This window comes from Mastigoproctus giganteus, chromosome 5 (assembly GCF_048544385.1).
Source record: "Mastigoproctus giganteus isolate SK-2022 chromosome 5, ASM4854438v1, whole genome shotgun sequence".
NCBI lineage: Eukaryota > Metazoa > Arthropoda > Arachnida > Uropygi > Thelyphonidae > Mastigoproctus > Mastigoproctus giganteus.
In genome coordinates this window covers 43,858,850-43,883,084 of record NC_143579.1, presented here as the reverse complement: position 1 = coordinate 43,883,084, position 24,235 = coordinate 43,858,850, and the positions used below count along the sequence as shown (strand labels likewise).

The 24,235-nt window shown below is 34.0% G+C and overlaps 1 protein-coding gene across 1 annotated transcript in view; it reads left to right on the top strand.

Annotated features, from left to right (window-relative positions):
- LOC150085339 (ephrin type-A receptor 4-like) overlaps positions 1–23,990 on the top strand; it is a 212,235-nt gene extending 188,245 nt beyond the window's left edge. Inside the window, exons 13-17 of the mRNA XM_090374533.1 lie at positions 4,920–5,018; positions 8,284–8,394; positions 15,051–15,245; positions 18,810–18,952; positions 23,723–23,990. Of these exons, the coding sequence (XP_090230659.1) occupies positions 4,920–5,018; positions 8,284–8,394; positions 15,051–15,245; positions 18,810–18,952; positions 23,723–23,990 (816 nt within the window). The remainder of the gene's footprint in view (positions 1–4,919; positions 5,019–8,283; positions 8,395–15,050; positions 15,246–18,809; positions 18,953–23,722) is intronic.
- The last annotated feature ends 245 nt before the right edge of the window (positions 23,991–24,235 follow it).

Sequence of the window (24,235 nt, the reverse complement as noted above, 5' to 3'; positions counted from 1 at the left end):
CAATTCACAAACGTGATCACAATGACTGGCACTTACTGCACATCGTATAGTGAACGGTACTTTACTATGTTGAGTTCGTCTTAACGTGATTTGATTGTACAGTGAACTAACTGTAAAGGAGGGGTACATTGTATTTTTAACTATTTATATGAAACATCGGATAATTGGGGCAGCCGCTTAATTGGGCCAAAATGTACTAGTCCCGATGTGTCCCAAATAACCGGAATCAACTGTATATATATTTATATATATAAAATCAAACTTTTATGGATAGTTAAAAATATTTGAGAATCATGAGACGAACAGAAATCAGTGAAAGTTAAGTTTGTTGCTAGTTTATAAAAAGAAACAATTTGAGAAGAGTTATGCAAAATAAAATTTGAAATTGGATGTTTGGTTGTTTAGAATACACACTTAGATAGCCAAGCCCATGAGGATTAATATAGCATTTGTCTGTAATGTTTGAGATGAAAAATGTTGTTTGGTAGGGGGGGAAAACCATGTGGAAAAAAACCCACAAAAGTTCTTCCCTTTCAGATAAAACTGACTAAAGCAGTTTTCACACATTAGGGAAGAAAGAGTTATACTAGCCACTGTTCTAGCTGTGAGTGCATAAGAACTGGCAATAATATGAAACTACAATACATAGAAAGAAGTAAAAAAATTTGTAAAACAAATTAAAATACTAAGAAATCAAAAAATAATAAACTAGAAGGCGGGTTTTTTTTTTTTTTTTTTTTATTTATTGAAAACCCCAAAGACGAAAGGTATCAAAACCTATAGTACTTAGTACCATGCATGGGTTGAAGGAGAAGTATGGGGAGAGGAGGATGCCGGAAACTTTGCTCTAGAGACTAAACATGGGTTTCACCACTTCAAGCCTCCAATAAGCAAAGTGGTGGTATTTCACCGGTTGATGAAAGTCATCTACCACCTGATTTGGGGGAAGAGAGAACTGAAAAAATTTTATTGAAATCAGAAATATATGATCTATAGCCAAAAAGTTAAAATGCAATTGATCACATAATTTATTGAAGGCAGTTTTTGGTTAAATAAAATATTAAAATAAGCAGTCATATTCAAAAGAATCCAGATCTTGTGCATGCTTTCCTTCTTAGAGATATGATTACCAACTACTCATTTTGTAAAACTTAAGGTCTCTTCTAGCAGATAACTTTATGTCTAGACTTGTAGCTTTGAAACATAATTAAAATCCTTATTAAAAAAAATCAAGATAACATTTGAAAGTGTTATTATTTCTTTTAAATAAGGACTTTGCATCCTGTTCAATTAGTTATATTAAAAGTAGCTATTAGAAAATAAATATACTGGATAGATATAATGAAATAAAAAAAAGAAGGTGCATCATTCAGCTTAGAATAAAAGTTAGTTTTTTAAACTGAAAACTTACTTTTCAGTTGTATTCATGTGCATGTACACTTGTTTCTGTATGGATGTGAACTTCTAGATGCATTTCAAAATAAAGATGAATATAAGGAATTTTGATGTCTTTAAAAATAAACTAAATACAGTGGTACCTTGGATTACGAGTAACTTGGTCTGCGAGTGTTTTGCAAGATGAGCAAAAATTTTTAATAAATTTTAACTTGATAAACGAGCGAGGTCTTGCAATATGAGTACAGTCAGTCCTCGTATAACACGTGTTTACACTACACGAATTCGATCATACACGATTTATAAATAGGGGAACGATATCTTATATAACACGAACCGAATTCGCTTATGCACGATTCGCCTTCGTGTTTACAAGAAATGGCAGTGGAACACAGAATCACCCCAAATGAACGCAACACGATGGGAATGAAGAGAAGATTCCGAAAATGTATTTATGTGTTTTATATCAGTGAAGGGGAAACACATTTCACCATAATAACGTAAAAACCAACACAATTCCAGCTATCGGTATACAGTAATCGCAAATGCAATTAGACCGAGTTTACTACCAGTTTATAACAGATTCCACTAGCAGAAACGCAACTGGAAATTGTTTTTATTGTTTTATTGTAGTAACCCCTTGAAATGTGCTTTAGGAAAATGTGAGGTGTTAATAGTGTATCTCTGCCTTTATGGTGTTGTTTATTCAGTTGCTACACGGGCGCAGCTTTGTTTATGTGTATCAAGGGTGCCTCCTCATTTTGTAATTGTGCTTTATTTCCTAAAAATTGCCTACCGAGCGTCACGTGATCACGTGCTGCTCGGGATTGTGGTTAATCGTCTCGCATGTTCGGTCTCAGTTGGCATACCTCATTCGTATACAGTCAACATTGTAGTGAACATTCGTGCTAGCTTTGTGACCACGTGTATGTGCGTAAAGCAATTTTTTTTTTTGTGTTCAAATTTAGTGACTGTTATTTATTAACTGTACACTACGAAAATGGCCCCAATGAAGAAGAGGGTTGAAAAGGAAGGCGGTAAGAAGAAGGAGATGATTACGGTAGAAATTAAGAAGGAAATCATCGAGAAGCACGAACAAGGTATGAAAGTGGCCGCCATCGCAAGATTTTATAAGAAGTCTACGTCAACAATTTGCACAATATTAAAGAAGAAAGAAGAACTAAGGGGACTAGATGTAGCGAAAGGAGTCACGAGAATATCAGAGCAACGGCCACGTATTCTGGAAGATGTTGAAAAGTTGCTTTTGGTGTGGATAAATGAGAAGCAACTAGCAGGTGATACTGTGACCGAGAACTTGATCTGTGAGAAGGGAAAGGCCTTGTACGCCGACCTCGTCAGTAAACAGCCAGGTACGTCTACAGAAAACGAAGAAGGCTTCAAGGCGAGCAGGGGATGGTTTGATAACTTTAAGAGGAGAAGTGGCATCCATAGTGTTGTGAGGCACGGAGAGGCTGCGAGTTCGGACGCTAAGGCAGCTGAGGCGTTCGTTGCCGAGTTCCAGAAGCTCATGGTTTCCGAGTGTTACCTGCCGCAGCAAGTTTTTAATTGCGATGAAACGGGGCTTTTTTGGAAAAAGATGCCAAAGAGGACCTACATTACAGCAGAAGAGAATGCAATGCTCGGTCACAAGCCCATGAAAGACCGTCTCACCCTCTTGCTGTGCGCTAATGCAAGCGGTGATTTCAAAGTCAAGCCCCTGCTCGTGTATCATTCTGAGAATCCACGAGCCTTCAAGAAATGCAAGGTGCAGAAGAGCCAGTTAAATGTTATGTGGAGGTCCAACAGCAAGGCTTGGGTCACTCGTATCTTGTTCGTTGAGTGGATCAATGAGGTCTTCGGTCCTGCAGTGAAGAAATACCTTTTAGAAAAAAAACTGCCACTCAAAGTCTTGCTGGTTATGGATAATGCTCCTGCTCATCCTCCAAACCTTGAGAACGACTTACTGGAAGAATTCGAATTCATTAAGGTCCAGTTCCTTCCTCCCAACACCACTCCATTACTCCAGCCCATGGATCAGCAGGTCATTTCGAACTTTAAAAAGCTTTACATCAAGGCACTATTTCAGCGATGCTTCGAGGTGACCGAAGGAACTAACCTTACCCTCCGAGAGTTTTGGAAAAATCATTTCCACATCGTAAACTGCCTCAAAATCATCGATAAAGCCTGGGATGGGGTCACCAAGAGAACCCTCAATTCTGCTTGGAAAAAACTGTGGTCTGATTGCGTTGAGGGGTTTGCTCATGAACAGGAGCTGCCAGTTGTCGATGAAATTGTGTCCTTGGGGACGACCATGGGACTGGAGGTGAATAAGGACGACATTCAAGAGCTGGTGGAGGAATATGACCAGGAGTTTACCACCGACGAACTGATGGATCTGCATCGCGAGCAACAGCAAGGGGTGATGGAGGAGATCTCGTCTGAGGAGGAGGAGAAAAAAATGGAGACATCCCTCTCTTCAAATGAGATTAGGGAGGTGTGTAAAATGTGGGAAACAGTGCAAAATTTTGTAGAAAAGCACCACCCGAATAAGGCTGTGGCAGTGCAAGCGATGAATCTGTTTAACGACAATGCAATGTCATATTTCCGCGAAATCCTCAAAAGGAGGCAAAAGCAAGTGTCATTGGAGAGGTTCTTTGTTAAAGTCGCACAAAAAGAAAAAGTCAACAGATAGTAGTGATTCCGTTAGTGACAGTGAAAGTCGTTCTACCCAATAATTAATAAATTCGATTGCTTTTAAAAATATAAAAAGGTATGTATGTATTTTGTATTAATCATATTCACAATGGAAAATCATCTGAGTTTCCATTATTTCTTATGGGGAAATTCGCTTTGATATACGAGTGCTTTGGATTACGAGCACGTTTCCGGAACAAATTATGCTCGCAAACCAAGGTACCACTGTACAGTGAATGATTAATAAAGTACATTTTTTCTCTTTAATGAATACTAGATAAATTTATAGCTGTTTTTAAATCAGGTTTTATTACCTTTTTTTGTTTGTTTGTTTGAACAACGTTTTAACTATTTGCAGCATCCTAAATGTTATTTTTGTAAATATAATGGTAGTAAATGATTTGCATGAAAGAATGAAAACTTAAAAAAAAAAAAAAAATGTACTTAATATAAATGCAGTTTAAATAGGTTAGGATAAGGGAAATAGGTTAGCTGTTTTTGAATTAGCATATGAAGCGAAATAATAGGTTTTAAGAATCAGAAAAACAACTGGAATGTTAAATCTTAATGAAGTGACTTATAACTCTTACACATTTGATAAAAAAGAAATACACGAGCTGAAAACCATTTTTCACCTCCTATCCTATTGAGAATATTTGGTTCCTTTTATTATTTTTAGTCCTTTCCAGCACAGAGTTATGAAGTAATTTGAATAGAAATAAACTTTGTTATCAAGCTTAATAAATAATGCATAATTACTACATTATAAATTCTCAAAACTAGTTAACATTAATGTATTCTACAAAACATAATATTTCTTCCTTCTGCAGGCAAACGATGGAAAATTTCAGGTAATTCAGTTGGTGGGAATGTTACGAGGCATAGCAGCTGGAATGCAGTATCTTTCTGAAATGAACTATGTACACAGGGTAAGTAATGACTGTATTTCATAAATGCTGTATCAGTTTTCCTTAAGAGATTAGCTAGTTCAGTGAATTTTTATATATCAGACAAATTTATTAATCCCGTAACATTTCAGATTAGTTTTTAAAGATACTAATAGTTTAAATTTCTTCCTCTTCATCTTTGGGAATTGCACAGATATTGATTATGTGATCTACATTTGGAATTACATTAGGTTATGGCAACAGTAGATACATCTTTATAATGAGTTATGTTAGAATAATTGGGACTATTTTAAATCATTCTGGCATTAATTCATGACCTGTTAAAAATAGGCATAATTATTTTGTGTCTTCAAGAAATATAACTTGTCAGTTTCTTCTTAGGTTGCAAATGTAATTAAAGATAAATTATTTATGTTAATGATTTCAGACTATAAATAGTCTTTGTTAATTAAAGATAATGTTGGACTTTGATGGGGATAATTTTAATTTTCCAAATGTATTCTAATTAAATATTTAGGTATCACCGATCTATGGGTGTGCTCGTTGAGTCTCTAAATTGGTTGTGCCGTGGTGTATGAAATATTTTAGAATATATTAGCCAGTATATATCTTTTTATTGATTTTAAATGCAGTTCATTCTGTAGAGTTAATATTGAAAGTTGATATTAATAATGAAGGAAATTGTTATTGAGGGCTCAAATTACTTATGAAAATGCAGTTTACTGCAAAAACAAGTTACTGGGAGAAAAATTATGATATTGTGTATATCACCATTTTTATATCGTAGTGTGGATTTTCTTTCCTGGTATTAAACTGTGTGTTCCTGTATAGTATTACAATATATCAACCATAGCCATTTTATGCATCAGTATCAGAGGCATTTACTTGATTTTCAGAGGCTTTTTTGTTTCTTATGGATAAAATTAATTAAATTGAATAAAGAAACTTACCTCAACATTTTTAATGAAACCCTTCTATTCTGATTCTCACTATATTACTTAAGTTAAAATTTTATAAATTACTTAAATGAATTTTTTTAGCACTCGAAAGAAAACAGATGATCCAAAATATCCAGTATCAACAATTGAAGGCTCCAACCTTGAAATTCAGGACTATAATAAATCATCCCAAATATGAACGAGCACAAAAAAGACATTATCATCATAAAATGAAATATGAACCTCATTGTTCTTATATATTTTAATATTGATAAGATGTATCATAGAAGAAAAGAGTAGGAAAAAAAGCAGAACCTTAGTGTATTTTTGAATTGGTTGAGAAGTATGAAAACAGCCATCTACTATCACATATAGTGATAACCTGATCAGATGCCTTTGAAAAAATATTCACAGCAACCTCTTGAATTTCTTAAATAATTTCCATGGAAATTTTTTTAAAAAAAATGACACGAGGCTAGATATCATACAGTCTAGAGAAAGTGTAATTCAAACATTGATAAAAATAAAACTGGACTCTTTTTTTTGTCACAAACAATTTTTTGAAGAATCCGATTTATAATTTTTTTTTGAAAAAAAATCGCAACCCTTTGTCCAAGTTAATTCCAAGTGTTATGTAAACTGCATGTGCACATCCAGCTGTTCCATATTACACTACCTACACTACCCACTATCCAACTTCAAACCACCGAAATGCTAATTGTATCTTTGGTACTTACTGGCAGTCTGCATTATAAAAATATATATTTTTTAATATACCAATACAAATATCTGCCCTACAGTGATTAAATCTGTGGAACATTGCGTGCAAATAAGAATTAGACCCATAAGGTTCACAACTATTTATTTAAATTTAATAAATTGTAATGGTACATACAAAAATTACAAAAATTTAAGGAATTTGGACATCTGTGAAATAAATTTTAAAAAATCACACTTCTCGTAAAGCGTTTTTGACAAGGTTTGTTGCCTTTTTTAAAGAGGAGGAAATGTTAACACATTGTGAGAAGCCGACCGGGCTAGCCGAGTGGGTAAAGTACCTGCCCGGCAACCCAAAGGTCGCGGGTTCGATTCCCGCCTCGGGCTTGGATCAAAGTACTGCAAAAACCTTGGGAGGTGCAATATGGCCACAGAAGCCGATGCGCCAATAACTACCAAATCAAAAAAAAAAAAAAAAAAAACATTGTGAGAAATTAAATAATATTCTCACAAGTCGCACATAATCAATAGAAGGACCACATGCTGCCAATTTGACAGCTCCTGAACCACTTACTGATCAATTGTTAGCGAATCCAAAGTGTCTCTTTTGCACATATCCAAACATTTCATGATGCAAAAGAACATATTACCAAACATTAAATATATAAATACTTTTGTATTAAACTTCTGAAGTGTATCAAGATAAAACTGTTTACTGATTGCTCATGTTTGTTTATTTTAATGGAACACTATATAGCTTTCACACCAACCAGAAAGCTTGAATTTTCTCTCTTACTTCAGATGTTTCTTCTGAGCAAATGTTACAAATAAAATATCCCTTACTCTGGTTTTTTTAGCATTGTTTGACTTAAAATCATAGTCCTTCAAAACAGAGCAACTACATTAAAAACAGTGCTCTCCTATTGGCATCTGTAATTCTACCTCCCCTGTTTTTTTTTTTTTAACCCATTAAAATATATGTCATACATATATTTTATGTATGACATAAAATCAGCTACTTATATAACTAACACACACACACACACACACACACACACACACACACACACACACACACACACACACACACACACAGTCAGCTGCTACTATCTACTCATGATTCAGCTTGACTTATTATTCTTTGGAAAAACTTTTCTTGATGCATATTTCCTGATAATTATGACACAGAGATGTTAACAGCCCCCCCCCCCCCCCCCTCAAAGCTGTTATTCCATTCATTTCATTGTACCATTCATTGTTCACTAACCTTTTTTATTTGAGCTTACCATACAAAAAAATAGTTTTTTCCCATTTGTTAATAACAGAGAAAAAAGTTTCATCATTAGTTCAGTCCCTGTACTGTATGATTTTCACCTAAGGTGGGAAGGACAGAATGGCATTTAGAGTTTTACGTTGAATTTCTTACTTTTTCAGTTTTTATAATAATTAGTTATTTTTTTACATTTATAACTAGTCTTATTCTACTAGACAAGTTTATTAAAATAATAAAGAAATTAGGTGTGCAAAAACCATTGAATGTTCCTAGATATAAATCACACTGGAAATAAGTATTTATTTCCAGTTGCATATTTAATGATTAAAAAGTTTAAAAATTTACTGTTTATTTTCAGGATTTGGCAGCCAGAAATGTTCTTGTTAATGCTAATTTAGTGTGTAAGATTGCCGATTTTGGACTTTCCAGAGAAATTGAGAGTGCTACAGAAGGTGCTTACACCACCAGGGTAAGTTTTTAAGTATCTTTTTTCTTGATATACTCACTCTAGTATGAAGGTGATTTTTTCAAAGGCAAGTCACACAGTATTATTAATTAGCAGCACCAGTCAAAATTCAGTATTTGATAAGGAAAAATATAGTTAAAAATAAGTTTCATTATTGATCGCACGCGCATACGAAAATACATATGCGCGTGCGCATATCCATTTTAAACGTAAAATAATGAACCAATTTATACCCTCCACCATGACTTATGGACGTGAAACTTGGGCACTCACCAAAAGAATGGAAGAGAAGCTGAGAACTACACAGCAAAGAATGGAATGAATTATATTAGGAGTCAGACTGTTAGATAAGAAGAGAAACATGTTGGATTAGGCATCAAATACAAATAAAGGACATTCTTATCAAAACTAAAGAACTGAAATGGACTTCGGCAGAACAGATAGCTTGAAGATATGATGACAGATGGACTAAGAAAATAACAAAATGGTACCCAAGAGACCAACCATCTCTTCATGGCTTCTTTAACTTCTTCATTGGGATCATATCAATTGCCTCAGAGACATTCTTTAATCTTTGGGAACAAAAATGAAGGTCACTTGGGACCAAATCTGAAATCTGGCCTACAGAAAGGATGTGCAACAAGTTCAGATCTCAGGAACAAAATTCTTGCCAATGTTATATGGTTTTAGCAACATCATTGCTGTGTTGCCAGACCTTGCTCATTTAATTCTTTTTTTTTTTTTTTTTTTTGAGCTTGTCCAATGTTTCAGTATACGAGACTGAGTTGCTTGTGGTTCCTTTTTTCAAAATTTCATTGTGGATAAGCTCAGAGTCCCAAAAAACAGCCAACATCACTTTGCTGGCTGGGGCCACCGTAGCCAGGTGGGAAGGAGCAGCAGTGCGTAGCACACGCTTCTGGATTAGACCGGGGTTCGAGCCCGTCACCACCAAATACGGAGGATGCGGAAAGGTCAGGGAATGACCACCGCATATCCCGGAGCAATATGGCCTTAGTTGCTAATGCTCCTAAAAACCAAAACAACAACAACTTTGCTGGCTGATGCTTGAACTTTAAATCTTTTTGACATGGTGAAATGAAACTTTAAAAATGCATCCTACAATTCTAAAATTTTGGCAGTCAGAAAGTCAATAACTACATGTTCAGTGGCAGATCTAGAAAAAAATGACAGGAGGGGCACCATTTTGTACCTTGTTTGTGCACAAACAAGGTGCAAAATAATGCCCAGAACAAAACAAATATGACACTCAAACATAATGCGACTTGCAGACACAGACATACAACCAAAGTCTAAATTACTTTGAAATAAACATTCATCATCCACTTTCAATCCACTGCAGGATGAAGGCCTTTCCAGTTCCTTCTGTTTTGTGCAATGGCCATCCACTTACTACCCACGAACTCATGAATTTCATTTGTCCATCTCCGTCGTTGTCTTCCAGGTTTTCTTCTACCATTCTGTTATTTTCTTAGTCCATCTGCTATCATGTCTTCGAGCTATGTGTCCTGCCCAAGACCATTTTAGTTCTTTAGTTTTGATAAGAATGTCCTTTACTTGAGTTTGCTGTCTAATCCATATGTTTCTCTTCTTATCTAACAGTCTGATTCCTAATATAATTTGTTCCATTCTTCGCTGTGTAGTTCTCAGCTTCTCTTCCATTCTTTTGATGAGTGCCCAAATTTCACTTCCATAAGTCATGGTGGGAAGTATACCTTGGTTCATTATTTTACATTTTAGACAAATTGGGATATTGCTCCTCAGTATGTGAATATATTTCCTGAATGCTATCCATCCAAAATTTATTCTTCTCTTGACTTCCAGCCATTTATCATTATTACAGACTTATCCCAGATAAGTATATGAATCCACCTTTTCAATTATTTCTTCAATGGGTGCCTCCATAGCCTGGTGGGCAGGAGCAGCAGTGCATAGCACACGCTTCTTGATTAGACCGGGGTTCGAGCCCGTGACCACCAAATATGGAGGATGCAAAAAGATCAGGGAATGACCACCGCATATCCCGGAGCAATATGGCCTTAGTTGCTAATGCTCCTAAAAAAGCAAATAACAAACAAACAGACAAACAAACTTCTTCAATGATTATATCCCTTTCTGTGGCATACTTGTTCATCATTACTTTTGTTTTAGTCATATTCATCTTTAGTCTGAAATCCTTACTAACACTGCATAACTGATTAAGATTTTCCTCTAATTCTTTTGGATCATGGTTTATGATCACAATATCATCTGCAAATCGTAAATGGCTTAGGTACTCTCCATTCATATTGACTCCTTTCTATGACCAGTCTAATCTTCTGAAAGCTTCCTCAAGGGCAGCAGTAAACAACTTCTGAGATATTGTGTCTCCTTGTCAAACTCCTTTCTCAATTTTAAATTTGCTACTGTCTTTGTCTAGTGTAATAAAGGAGGTAGCATTCTCTTATATTTTCTTCAAAATCATAATATATGGGGGTATCTATGCCTTGTCTTTCCAGTGCCTGAAACATTGTCTTATGCTGTAAACATTACGCATGACCAAACTGCATGATGCATCAGTGCTGCCAACTGTAGTCAGTTGAAAATAGCTGAGCCACAATGCAAAAATAGATAAAATCCTATGTTAACAAAAAAATTTTTATTTTTTTGTTGCTAAAGGGAATTTAAACAATTGATGTATATTCTCCGAAAAACGACGGGGGGGGGGACATGCCCCTACCCTGAATCTGAAACTGTACATGTTTAGAGATGCTTATATTTAAAACAGTGTGATTTATAAATGAACAACCACATGGAAACACTACTGCACATATACTAACTAGAAACTAATAGCTACATGGAGAACCTAGTTGAAACCTAGTAGTAGGGGGGACATGCCCCTACCCTGAATCTGAAACTGTACATGTTTAAAGATGCTTATATTTAAAACAGTGTGATTTATAAAAGAACAACCACATGGAAACACTACTGCACATATACTAACTAGAAACTAATAGCTACATGGAGAACCTAGTTGAAACTTGCTACGAAACCCAGCACTGAGGTCATGAACTAAGAAGCATTACTCTTTAGTCCACTGTCATATATAGGTTATGCATACCTTGGTACCTCTGCAATTGTTTGGCATTTCATTGCAAGGTGGAAAACAAATTAGTCCATCTGTTTCTTCAAGATAAAGAACTTAAAATAATTCTTGAGGAGATTAGAACAATATTTGAGGTTGATTGTCCATCCTGTAGCAGTGTTATGAAATGATATAAGCAGTTCAAGTGTCATATTAATGTTTATGAAATAGCAATTCCCAAAAGCACCTAACAGCTGTTGTAGCAAAAAACAATGTGAAGAAAGTGGAGGAATTGGCCACAGAACACCATAGTAGATTGGCTCTTGAGGTCTGTGGTAAATATTTTTGTAAATCACTTGAGTATGAATAAAGCTTCTTCCTAAAGGATCCCTTGACTATTATCACCTTTCTAGAAGATGCAAAGGCAAATTAGTATATAGTAGCAACGATTAGATTGACTTCTTTTCCTAAATAGAATGATATGCTTGGATTCATCATTTTTTTTTTTCCTGAAAGCTAGGAATGCTCTAAACAGTTGAAGTATTTTCAATCATTGCTCCCAAAGAAGACAATGTTGCAACTATTTTCTGGATTGTGGTGCTGTTAGTTTTATGGAAAATATGTGGTTCAGTCCTCATGAATTATTTTCAGATCGGCTCCACTTTCATTCAAATATGTTATTTATTCTAACCTTCTATTCTGTTTATGTGAAGCTAGTGGAAGAACAGTGAGAGTGTTGACCAAAGGTGTGCCATTTCTCTATAATATTCATATCAGTGCTAACCCCTCCCCAGAACACATGCTGTCACAGCAAGCCAATATGGTATTGAAATTATTGCTGCATCTACCATGTTCTCCTGACCATGTAATCATAGTTACAAGGACAACCAAAGGTGTTATACAAAAATGGCCAGAAGCATATTCAGTGGCAGAAATACACTTCTCTGATGTTTATGTAAATATGGAAGTTTAAATGAATGCGACATTGCAAGTCTTTGCCAAAGGCTTTCTATTCTTGTCATATTCTTTTAATAAGAATTTTAGTATTTTTCAGTTACTTTCCTTTTCAAAACAGGGACATAAATCTGTCCATTAAAAAAGGAAAGTGAAAAGGATTTCAATGGTTCCAGCCTTCTCAAAAGGTTGTTCCCAAGTTTTATTAACCTGTCTTGCTCCTCAATTGAACACGGTTCTTACATATATAATAGATTTTGTTTTTATTATAAAAAATAAATTTTTATTTTTATTTTTTTATTGATTGTAAATTACCTTTTTATTAATTATGATTTACATAATTTATCCTGTTTTTCCTAGCTTGAAATTCTTTCAGTTCTTGAGTTTTTCACCTAGTAAATGCATATGATACAAAATGCAATTTCCAGAAAAATACACAAAACAGGCACAGCGAATCAAATTGTAGAGTGCTGTTAATGCAATTTATCTGTATTTAAAAGGCACAACATTGGCAGGAAAAGTGTTCAGTTGAAAAAGATAGAATTTAACTGCCAAATACAGCAGTCTGTATTTGTAGATTTTAATTTGTGTCTTAATTTTTATTGTAAATGTTCCTATTTATTATTGTGGTTTTTATATATTCATGTAGTTTTTAAATTTTATGGTTACATTTTATCAAAAAGTTTATTTTTAACTCCAAAGCTGCCCATTTCATATAGCATGTGGTCAGTGCCACTTAAACTGATAATGTGACCTGGTCTTAACTTTAGAGAGATTTTTCAATATTTAATATATTACTATTTATGTATTATTATTATTAAAAAAAAAATCTCCTTTTTATAGGATTTTTTTCCCCCTATGACAGGTACTGGGACCAAGTTACAGGTATTGTGCCCAGTTACTGTTGGTCAAGGAACTCTCTTACTATCCTACAGGTGTTCAGGATTGCGGCTTTCTGGAGTTCCATGTAAGTGTTCTCTGGAAGGCCTGTTATTGCTATGTTCTTATGGAGGCTCTTTGGCACCATGCCAGTGGTTGACATGATGATCAGAATGGTCATTACTTGTATCATAGGCCACATATCTTTGACTTCTTGTCTTAGGTTTGAGTACTTCCTGATCTTTTCTTCATATGTTTTCTGGAGATTGCTGGTGTTGGGCACCACTATGTTGATCAGGTAGGTAGCCATTCCCTTCTTGTCAATAAGGGTTATGTCTGGTCTATTATGAGGTGAGGAATTATCTTGTCTGTTATGATTGCATGGCCCCAGCACAGTCTGTGAGGTGAGGTCTCTAGTATGACTCGAGACTCATACTTGTAATACGGTAAGCTTTCTTTGATCAGCTGGTAATTTTGCACTATCTTCTGATACATTATCCTGGCCACCTGGTCTTCTCTATGAGAGGACTCCATCTAGGTGATCACCCTGCATCCTGGGTGATGTGCTGGATTGTTTATGGAATAGCATCGTTGACATGTGCATCTGTTACTTTGGGGTCCTTGGCGATCTATTTCCTGTAGTCCCTGGTGTTGATTACCTGGTCTTGGATGGTGAGCATAAAGCCTTTGGCCTCAGGGGGAAGAGCCTTCTGTTCTTGAGCCCGGCATTGGAAGCCATCTTATCCGTGTAGTCTTGATGGAGGTCATTATAATGTCTGCCACAGAGTTTCTTCTTTGCCTATCTTTCTGTCTTTGTTTCTTCTGTCTGTGTCAATGCAGTATCCTTGTTGAGTTTGAGTGTTTTGTGTGCTCTTTGTCTACCTTTCTTATGGCTTGGTAGGTTTTCATTGTGTTTTCCTGGAAGTAATCACAGAGGTTCTTAATTGCCTCCTCTCTTGTTCAGTGAGGTCAGTCAATCCCCTCTCGCTTTATTTATGGGCTATGGTCAGTCTCTCAATGGCTGACTTTGGATGGCATTGGCACCTCTTGGTCACCATTATCCTGGTCGATCTCATAATCTCCTCCAGCTCAGTGTTGGTCCGATCTATGATCCCAAGGGACTATGTTAGTACTGGGACTGTATATTATTATTATTATTATTATTATCTTGTCAACTCTGAAGTAGTTTTTGACTTATAAAGATTGGACGTCTATAACTCTATAGTTAGGACATAAGTTAAGCTTGTTATCTTTAGGTAATGAATCAACGTCTTCCTTTAGGTTGCATACGTGGGGAAAGAAAGAATGACTTAGTGTTTGGCAGATAAAGATGTAGCAGTTCTCAGAGCTGAAATAATTTGGTCATGATCACTGATCATTTTGCTCACCAATGTTGTTAGTCTTTGGACTAACAACTTATAATGGTGGACTGTATTAAAATGCTTATAAGGGTGGACTGTATTAAAATACAGTCCGCCATTATAAGCATCATTAAAACAAATACTGCTTTTTCATTTTTTGTTTTCTGAGGGATAAGAGGAATCTGGTTAAAATTGTTGGCACAGGTAACACTCAGTACGTAATGCCCAATTTTCATTTGGGAATACTTAATTGGATGTTTCTACATATTTGATTGAGAAACTGTTAATTTATTAATTAAAATAAGTCTTTGAATATTTTGCTTCCTCTTACTTTTTTTATTTCATTTTGTATCTATTTGTAATATGATGTTAAATATTTATAGGGTGGAAAGATCCCTGTGAGGTGGACAGCACCAGAAGCTATAGCCTTCCGTAAATTTACTTCTGCGAGTGATGTATGGAGCTTCGGAATAGTGTGTTGGGAAGTCATGTCTTATGGTGAGAGACCGTATTGGAACTGGTCTAATCAAGATGTGATCAAAAGTATTGAAAAAGGATATAGACTTCCTGCTCCAATGGTATGTTCACTTTTTCAACATTTTATATGTTTAGCATATTACTTTCTTTTGAAGATGTTTTAATTAATTAAATTTAAACAATTCATTCAAGTATATCAGTGAAACATTTTTTGAAGTTTATAAAACTTGTGAATTTTAACTAAAAGATAAGTATATATATGTATATATTTCTCTCACACAGAGAAATATATGTATATACTTATATCTATGTGCCATTTAAATACAGGAATACCTCACATAGTGCGGTTTCGAACAGCGTGGGTTTCGCTATAGCACAATTTACAAATTGAAAAAAATTAACTGCGTGACACACCAATACATTTGATATGTATGTATGTATTTTAATGCCAGCACGTAGGCCAATGCGTTATGGATTCGAGGCCACGCTGGCTGTTTTCACAACTCCCATTATATACGGACTCTGCTAGCTTTGACAGATTAGTAAACACTCTAGATTCTGAGGGGTGAGGTCGTTGATTGTGCATAAGCTGTACAAATATTTTTCACTGTGTATGTTTATGAAAGATTATTTTTTAAAAATGTTACACCTTTTGTATGCAAATATGAGTGGAAAGAAGAAATGTAATGGCGCTGAGTGTTCTTCTAGATCCAAACATCGAACGAGGTATGAAAGTAAGGCAGGCGTTGCAAAATGACATTCAATGTTATAAAGAGATGTATGCAGATAAAAAGAAGAAAAAAACTGTGCAAACTAAGCTAATCTCAGTTATTTTCAAAATAAAAATACAGTACGTACTTCACTTATATTCTTTTGGTATGTACATACTACAATAAAAATCATTTGTACTGTATTTACTAGTATTTTTCATTTTAGTTTCTTTTTTTGCAAGAATTTCGTGTGCATCAATTTATAGTAAACAAACACCTATATATTTTTGTAACTCGACCCATATAATCAAATTATTGGAACGCATTACATTGAAAACATACTAATAATACCACGATCAGCGCGGTATTTTTTCGGCATGAATTAACCGTGCTATGCGAGGTATTCCTGTATTGAAGTTTAAGCTTTAGAGAAAAAAATTGATGATTCCATATGAAAGTTTGGAATAAAAACTACTAAAACAATTCTAGTTACCAGAAATGACAGGATGAAGTATTGGGTGAATAAGAAAATTAAGAGTATAAATTTTTATTTCTTTGTTTTACGTCAATGGAGAGGTGGAAAGAAGAGGGAAGAATGAACAAGGAGTGATATATCTTTTTAGAATAGGAAACTAACAGTCATTGGGTGTGACTCAAAAGATATGTGGAGTTAAAACAATGTTTCACAATGGCTAGTCATAATAATAATTGATTTGTATATTATTATCTCTGGGATAAGTAACATTACTCAGAGAGTCAGCCAGTTATTAGTTAAGAATGACCAAATGGATGAAGCTGCTTGTTGAATTTAATTTAATTTAATTTAATTTATTTTAAAATAAACTTTCAAGGTGTCTGTTTACTCCAGTTCTTATCTCATAACATTCATTATTTAATATCTCTATGATGGAAGAAATCTGTCAGATAGACAGTTAGTGGCTGAAAGCTCTAAAGTTGCATATAAGGCTACTGTTCTATTTGTGAATATATAAAGTTGGAAGTATCAAGAAATGAGATTTTGGAGAAAGAAAATTAATTTAGATAGTGAAGTTGTGTAGAAAAAATAAATGCTGATTCACTAATAATGAGTTCTTTAGCAAAGGACTGACATTATGCCATTCAGCCATCTAACCTTTTTTAGTGGAAGGGCATTTTAACCTGAGATATGAGATATAAATTACCCTAGTAGTTCCTCTCTCACTTTTCATGCAAAACTTTCATAGTGGATAATCATGTATGAGATTATCAGAAAACTTTTAGAGTTTCTCAATTATTTATTCATATTTTAAAGATCTTATCATATAAAGAAATGCCTTACATGAAAGAATTGTTTTTTTTTGTTGATGTGTTGATAAATGCAAATTCTCTCATGAAAACATAATAATGCAGAGTTCAACATGAAACACTATCTGCATGCTGAGAAACATTCTGAGAAACTTATTTGCTCGTTTGTTTGTTGTCCAGTGGACCATAATGGAGATGATTTTATAAGGCAGTAATATATGAAGCCTATAAAAATGGGATTTAATGATGTTATGAAAATAAAAATAGCTGTTATTATTATGAATAATAATGGAGCTGAAAGACATTGCAAGGTGCACATATGATATGACTAGTATTAAATAAAGGTGCACTGCACTGCAATGAGGTGAAAATTTAATTTTGGAAATTTAATGAAGCTAATTTTTGTAAGTTGTAATCCTAAAACAATGAGAAGTGGCCAAGAACAGCAGTTTCTTGGCCACTTCTCTCAAAAGTGGTCTGAGGCAGTTACCTTATCCTAGTTAACTTGCTGTTAGTTTGATGTTGTTTTAGCTGCAAGTCAGCAAAATTGTAGCTAATTAGCCACTTATTGAGAGAATAGATATATGCTGTTATATAACTGGCCATATAGATATCTGTTTCATTAAATTTCCACAATTAACTATGCCTGAATGCAGTGCAGTGTATCTTTATTTCATATTAATGAACATGTTTTTTTTGGTGCATAATAGTATCATCTGGCCTGCATAACTGAGTGTTCAGGAGTGGGAGTGCAGTAGCACACACTGTATGAGTATACTGGGGTTCAAACCCCTGACTACTAAATACGATCGATCTGCCAACCCGCACTGGACCAGCGTGGCAGATTATGATCCATTTCCCTCAACATGAATTGCTGAGGAGGCTTTCATCCTACATTGGATTGATAATGGCTGCAATTTAATTTTTTTTTTTTAATAGTATCATGCATAATTTAAAAAATTGATGAGAAATATTGACAGGCTATTGTGATATAAGCATTATGAGAATTGTTTTTTTAAGTATTTATAAAACTGTAACTATCAATGTTAGGAAGTTGATATTTCACTTTCATAGTACTTGAAATAGTGTTGACCAGACAAAAAATTAGATGAGAAATTTTGACTTATGCCCACATTATAGGCTTCTAAAATAAATGCAGAGTAAAAATCACATATCTTAGCAAATAAAAAAAAGTATATTAATAATATAAAAATTATATTTTATATTTATAGATTCTATAGTATTGTTGACTAGGGAAAAAAAATTACAAAAAAAAAGCAACTATGTTTAAAAGTACATGAATTTCAGGTAGAAAGCTACTCAGTGTCAACCCACTGAGGTTGACAGTTAATTTAAATAAATAACTTCCGCAATTATGTGTATGGTATTTTAAACAGAAGTCTAATAGAGTTGCTGACAGGGAAAAAAATAATAAAGATAAAAATAATATTCAAAATGGCCACATCATAGGCATTTAAATTTGGGATCAAAAATACTTTGTATGCTTAGCTGTACTATAAATGGCTATGATATACACATCATTGATAATAATGGTATTCATTTAGTGGTATTGAAACTAACTAGTTTTAATACTACTAAATGAATTATGATTAGCGGTCTCTTATTTAATATTGGTACTATAAATCATTAAATTTTACCTTATTCTTGAAGGATTGTCCCGAAGCTTTACACCAGTTGATGTTGGATTGCTGGCAGAAAGAAAGAGCGCATAGACCTTCATTTTCTCTTATTGTTAAGACCCTTGACAAACTTATGAGATGTCCAGAGAGCTTAAGGAAAATAGCACAGAACAGGTAACATTTGACTTTTAAACTTTTAAAATCATGTAACCATTATATGAGCTAGGTCAGAGGTTCCCAAAGTGTGTGAGGCATATGCTATTTTATTTAAATTTTATTTCAATCTTTGAGATTAAATATATTGAAGTATATATTAATTTATAAAAATATGTATACTCATAGTTAAATTTTATGTCAACTCTGTTTATTTGCACTTGCTTTGGAAAAGGGATGAAATTTATGAAATAGTTTAAGGGGGAACACAAGGTATAAAAGTTTGGAAACCTCTAATCTAGGCTAATTACAACTATGAGGTACATACCAAAATACAGTTTCATTACTGATTTCATTTTCTTATTATCCTTTCTTCACACTCAGTCATAATCAGATCTACACATTGTGACACTATTTGAAGGCTTCTGGAGAGATCCCTTTACTTCACTGGAAGTAATGCTTTATAATTCTTGGAAAATAACATGTTTGTGGAAATTTTTTCATTTTTAGAGACACACCAAAGATTGTGAAAATAAAGATAAGGGGAATGATGTGGTTCACTTCTGTTAATAAGATGTAATACTGTTAGTAGACCTAGTTTATTTTAGGCTCTTTTATTAGAGTTCATGAATAACATTATCAGTTAAAATTCTAATGCACCAATAAAACCCAACCAACCAGTTAACATTTACTTTATTTTAACAATTTGGTTGTCAGGTTTGCACTGTAGAGAGGATGCCCTCCTTTTGAGGGTATGGCAATACTATTGAAATAACCGAGCATGAGGCAATGCATTATAAATAAACAATATCAGTACTGCTTGGTAAAGGATTCATTTATTGCCAACTTTTGGGATAACATTACAGTTTTGGGAAATCAGTTCTTTTATATAAAATTAAAGACATTAATCTTTTCTAGTGCATATTTGATTTGTTTAGGCAGTCAATTAATAGTACCTATTAGATATGCATCTATTAAATAAATATTAATTATGCAGCTGCAGTATATAAATAGATGCATGTTTTGCTTTTAATACAATGTTATATATAGACTCAAAGCTTATTTTAAGTTCTTGTACAATTAAAAACCAATAATACAGTGATGCTATGTGTGTTTACATAGCCTAAATATTTGAGTAGCATCAACTGATATTCCCACACAAAAGTATTACTTGGAATAGGTAGGCCCGTTAAGATTGAAGGGATCAGTTGTTTTAAATCCAAAAAAAAAAAAGCAATTTGCTGGTGTATGCACTATTTTTGATGGCAGACAGAAAATTTTCTCATCAAATTATGAAAATTACTAGTGCAAGTAGCTTTCACAAAAGACACATTTTCAAACCTTGGAATTCCAGTACATGTATACAAAATTTTTCCATTAATTGAAAGTTTGTGTTTTACACAGAACTTAGCTACTGGCTGTTTGTTTGTTATTTGGTTTTTAGGAGCATTAGCAACTAAGGCCATATTGCTCCTGGGATATGCGGTGGTAATTTCCTGATCTTTCCGCATCCTCCGTATTTGGTGGTCACAGGCTCGAACCCCAGTCTAATCAAGAAGCGTGTGCTATGCACTGCTGCTCCTGCCCATCTGGCTATGGAGCCACCTAGCTACTGGCACAGGCTTGGTAAATTATTTACACTTGAGCATAACTTTGCTGATGACACTAACCGTCATCTCATGAGAGAGATAACGGTGTTGTACCTGATATGAGCATAAGCCCAAGTCTAGGACAAGAATAATGCTGTCACTGGAGGGAACAAAGTGTACCCAGGACAGATAGTTTTCAAATTATAAGAACAAAAAGGGTTATGATCGACATTATTAGTATAGTTCATAAGATACAAAAAAGCTGGAGTTTTGTTGCATCAGCCAAAAAAACCTCTCTCTCGGTACAACCCTTATCTATTTTATCATACTCTTCCCACTGACAGAAGGTACTTATCCAGTTACTCCTTAATTTTACCAGAGTGTCAACTTCAGCCACCTGGGAAGGCTGATTATATGGATAAGATACACCCATTTTTTTGAAAGTTAAACAAAATATTTATAAAAAAAAGAAGATAAGTATTCCAAAAAATTATAGGGGTATTAATTTATTAAGCATCATTGAAACTGTGTATAAAGGTAATATCAGAGAAATAAAATTATAGAATTAAGTGATGAGCAGCAGTAAGGATTTAGGGAAAAATATATTGTGCATAGATGCAATATTTATGATAAAGTTATAAATAAAGATATAGAAAAATCATTAGAGTATAACAGACCAATTCATATGTGTTTTGTAGATTTAACAAACCTTTTGGCAGAGTAAGAATAAAAGATGTAATAGAGATATTAAGCAATACAAAGTTCCTCAACAATTTATAGAAGTAATAATAGAAATATATATACAGACAATGAGTGCATAATCAAAACAAATGAAGGAAATGCAGAAGAAATGGAAATAACAAAAGGAATAACTCAGTGAGACTCATTGAGTCCCACATGCTTTATCCTGGTAATGGTTGAAGTAATGAAGTAAATAAAGGAATTAGAATAAAAAGTTTAAAAATATACAGTCTACTATGCAGATGATGCACTGCTATTGCAGGTGATGGAAGCAATTTGCAAAGAAAAGCTACATAATTTTGATAAGAAAATGAAAGAACATATATAGAAATCACCATAGTGAAAAAAAACCACTGAAATGTAAATTAGAATTAGAATGGAAGATGATATAAATAATAATGAACTTAAATTATCTAGGAATATGGATAACTTTAGGAATAACTCAAGAATAAGTATAAGAAAAGGCATTAAAAGCAAGTAGAATATTGGGAGGGTTAAATAATATATCGGAGAAGAAGTAAACATTAATATCGAAGTAACCTCTCCTTCGGCTTCCTTTGCTGCTAGCTAAAGTGTCAGTGGGATGGACTCTGGTAACAAAATCACTAAAAATGCAATTTGATAATTTTTTACTTGTATAATTGTATTGTCCTTTAAAAAATTATAATTATTGCACAAAAATTATCAGGACCTGGAAACTGCTATGTCAAGTTGTCCATGAGCAAAAATGCCAACTTCATCAAAAGTATGACCCTGAAATTTGTTGATTGCGGTGAAAAAGCTAAAAAATTTATTTTCTCTTCAAAATAAATGGCAAGTTAATTTCACTGGGAACTAAATCAATTCTTGGGATTTGAAAATCGGTCAGAAAATTTAGGGGAAAATTTTATTATTTTTTTTTTAATTTCAATTTTACTGCTAAATAAAGCATATTGTAAAAAGGAATCAGGTTAAAAGCTTGTTTAGTCTTTTAGTTATTCAAGTCAAAAAGTGTCACAGACAGAGGGATACAAGCAATTTATATATATAATGGGAAATATATCAGCAAATGAAGTAGAGGAAGACCAAGAAGATAAATAAAAATACTAATAAAAGTGAATTTGTTGATTAATTATGTTTAGTGTAATATATTATGCATTATACCTTTGGCAGCTGTGTCCCTACAATAAAGGAACGAACTTCAGTTAACTCACTGGCAGTTAAGTTACTGACACCTGACTGCTGTCCAGTATCATACTTTAAGGTATAAGAGTAGGAAAATAAAATTTAAATATGGTACTTACAGTTATGTTTTGTCACTGCTCCCATGGCCTTTGCTTCCAAACTTTGATATGCTGCATTTCTCGAAGCTTTTGGTTACAAAAGCTTCAAAAAATGCAGATGTCATCCACTCAGTATTTTGTTGCTTTCCTGTAGTTTTAAATAACTGATTAGCACAGACATCTAGAGAAGTAGCCAGCAAAAAGTTGCAGTGGTAAGCCAGTTGGAGAAAGGTGTTTTGGGACAGCACTTGCTTTCATGTGCAAGTTCTTATAATGTCCATGAGCTTGTTCATGAATACATTCCAGAATTTTTCAAGAGTATTTGATACACTGCCTTCCAGTTGATTTAATATACTCTACTATACTACAGAATTCAAAAGAAAGGGGGAGCTTCTCATGTTAATGAACTTGCTCTAAAAGTGTGTATCCGTTTACTTAACTGTAATTATTATTTTTAAATTTCCATTCATAATTATTGGACTTATATGACATGTCATATTTGGCCTGCAGGCTGCTTGATGTCAAGCACTGGTCTAGAAGTTGCAGAATGTTGTTAGCCCTACAGGAATTTATACATGTTTGGAATTTCCATTTTTGAATATACTTTTTATCTTTTCAATATGCCCATAAAACTATCCAGGATGAGAATATGTGAGAATGATAATAATACTAGAATGCAAATACAGTACTATTTTTGCTACACACATTTGATTGCCTACCGCAAGTGATTCATCCATCCAGATTCTTGTTCTCTTTCATTGAACCTTTAAAATTCACTTTTTTAGAAGATTAATGGCAGCATTTTTTTTGCTGTCAGGGATTATACATTAGTGTAGACCGTTTTGATTGCCACAATTCTTTTTTATTGCGTCATTTTCTCATTTTTTTATTGACCAACCAGCAAATTACAAATTCTCATATAAGACATGTGTCAGAGTTTAATGTATGCTTTCAGGAAGAAACTATATGTAGTATTTGGAAAAATTTTATATTTTAATATAAAATTTTGTTATCAAGATTTTATATAAAATCTTGTTGTTATAAGAGAATGTAACAAAAAAGCATTTATATACTATCCTACTTTTATGTTAACTTTATGCTAAAAGTATTTATAATTTTTTATTGTAGTGAGTTCAAAGTCGGAGATAAAAATTTTAAGATTTGTAAACATATTCTTTTTTCTTTTTTTTTCTCTGCAGGCATCAGAATCCTTTAGATCCAAATGCACCAGATATGACTCAGTTTAAAACAGTTGAGGAATGGCTCAACAGCATCAAGATGGGACGTTATCTTGAAAACTTCCAACAAGCAAATATCACTACAGTAGAAGCAGTGGCTAGGCTTACACTGAAGGACTTAGCTGCACTTGGTGTCACATTAGTGGGTCATCAAAAGAAGATCATCAATAGTGTCCAAACCATGAGAGCCCAACTTAGTGCGAACATGTCTGAAGGGTTCCTGGTTTAGGGCTTCCAACACATATATAAACCATGTGTTGTACAGTGGTTATTGCTGTTTGTGCTTGTGTCTTGTGCTGTGCTGCATTATTGCAGCTAAACCAGCTCCACAAGGAATACTGCCACAGATGTTTCCACTCAATCATCCTGCCTGGCAAGTTGGAATGCCAAAAGACTTCATGTGGATCTTCCACCTGTGCTGTATTAAGGACTACTTGTGGTCAAGAATGCCAATTGGAAAGTGGTGTTTGAAAT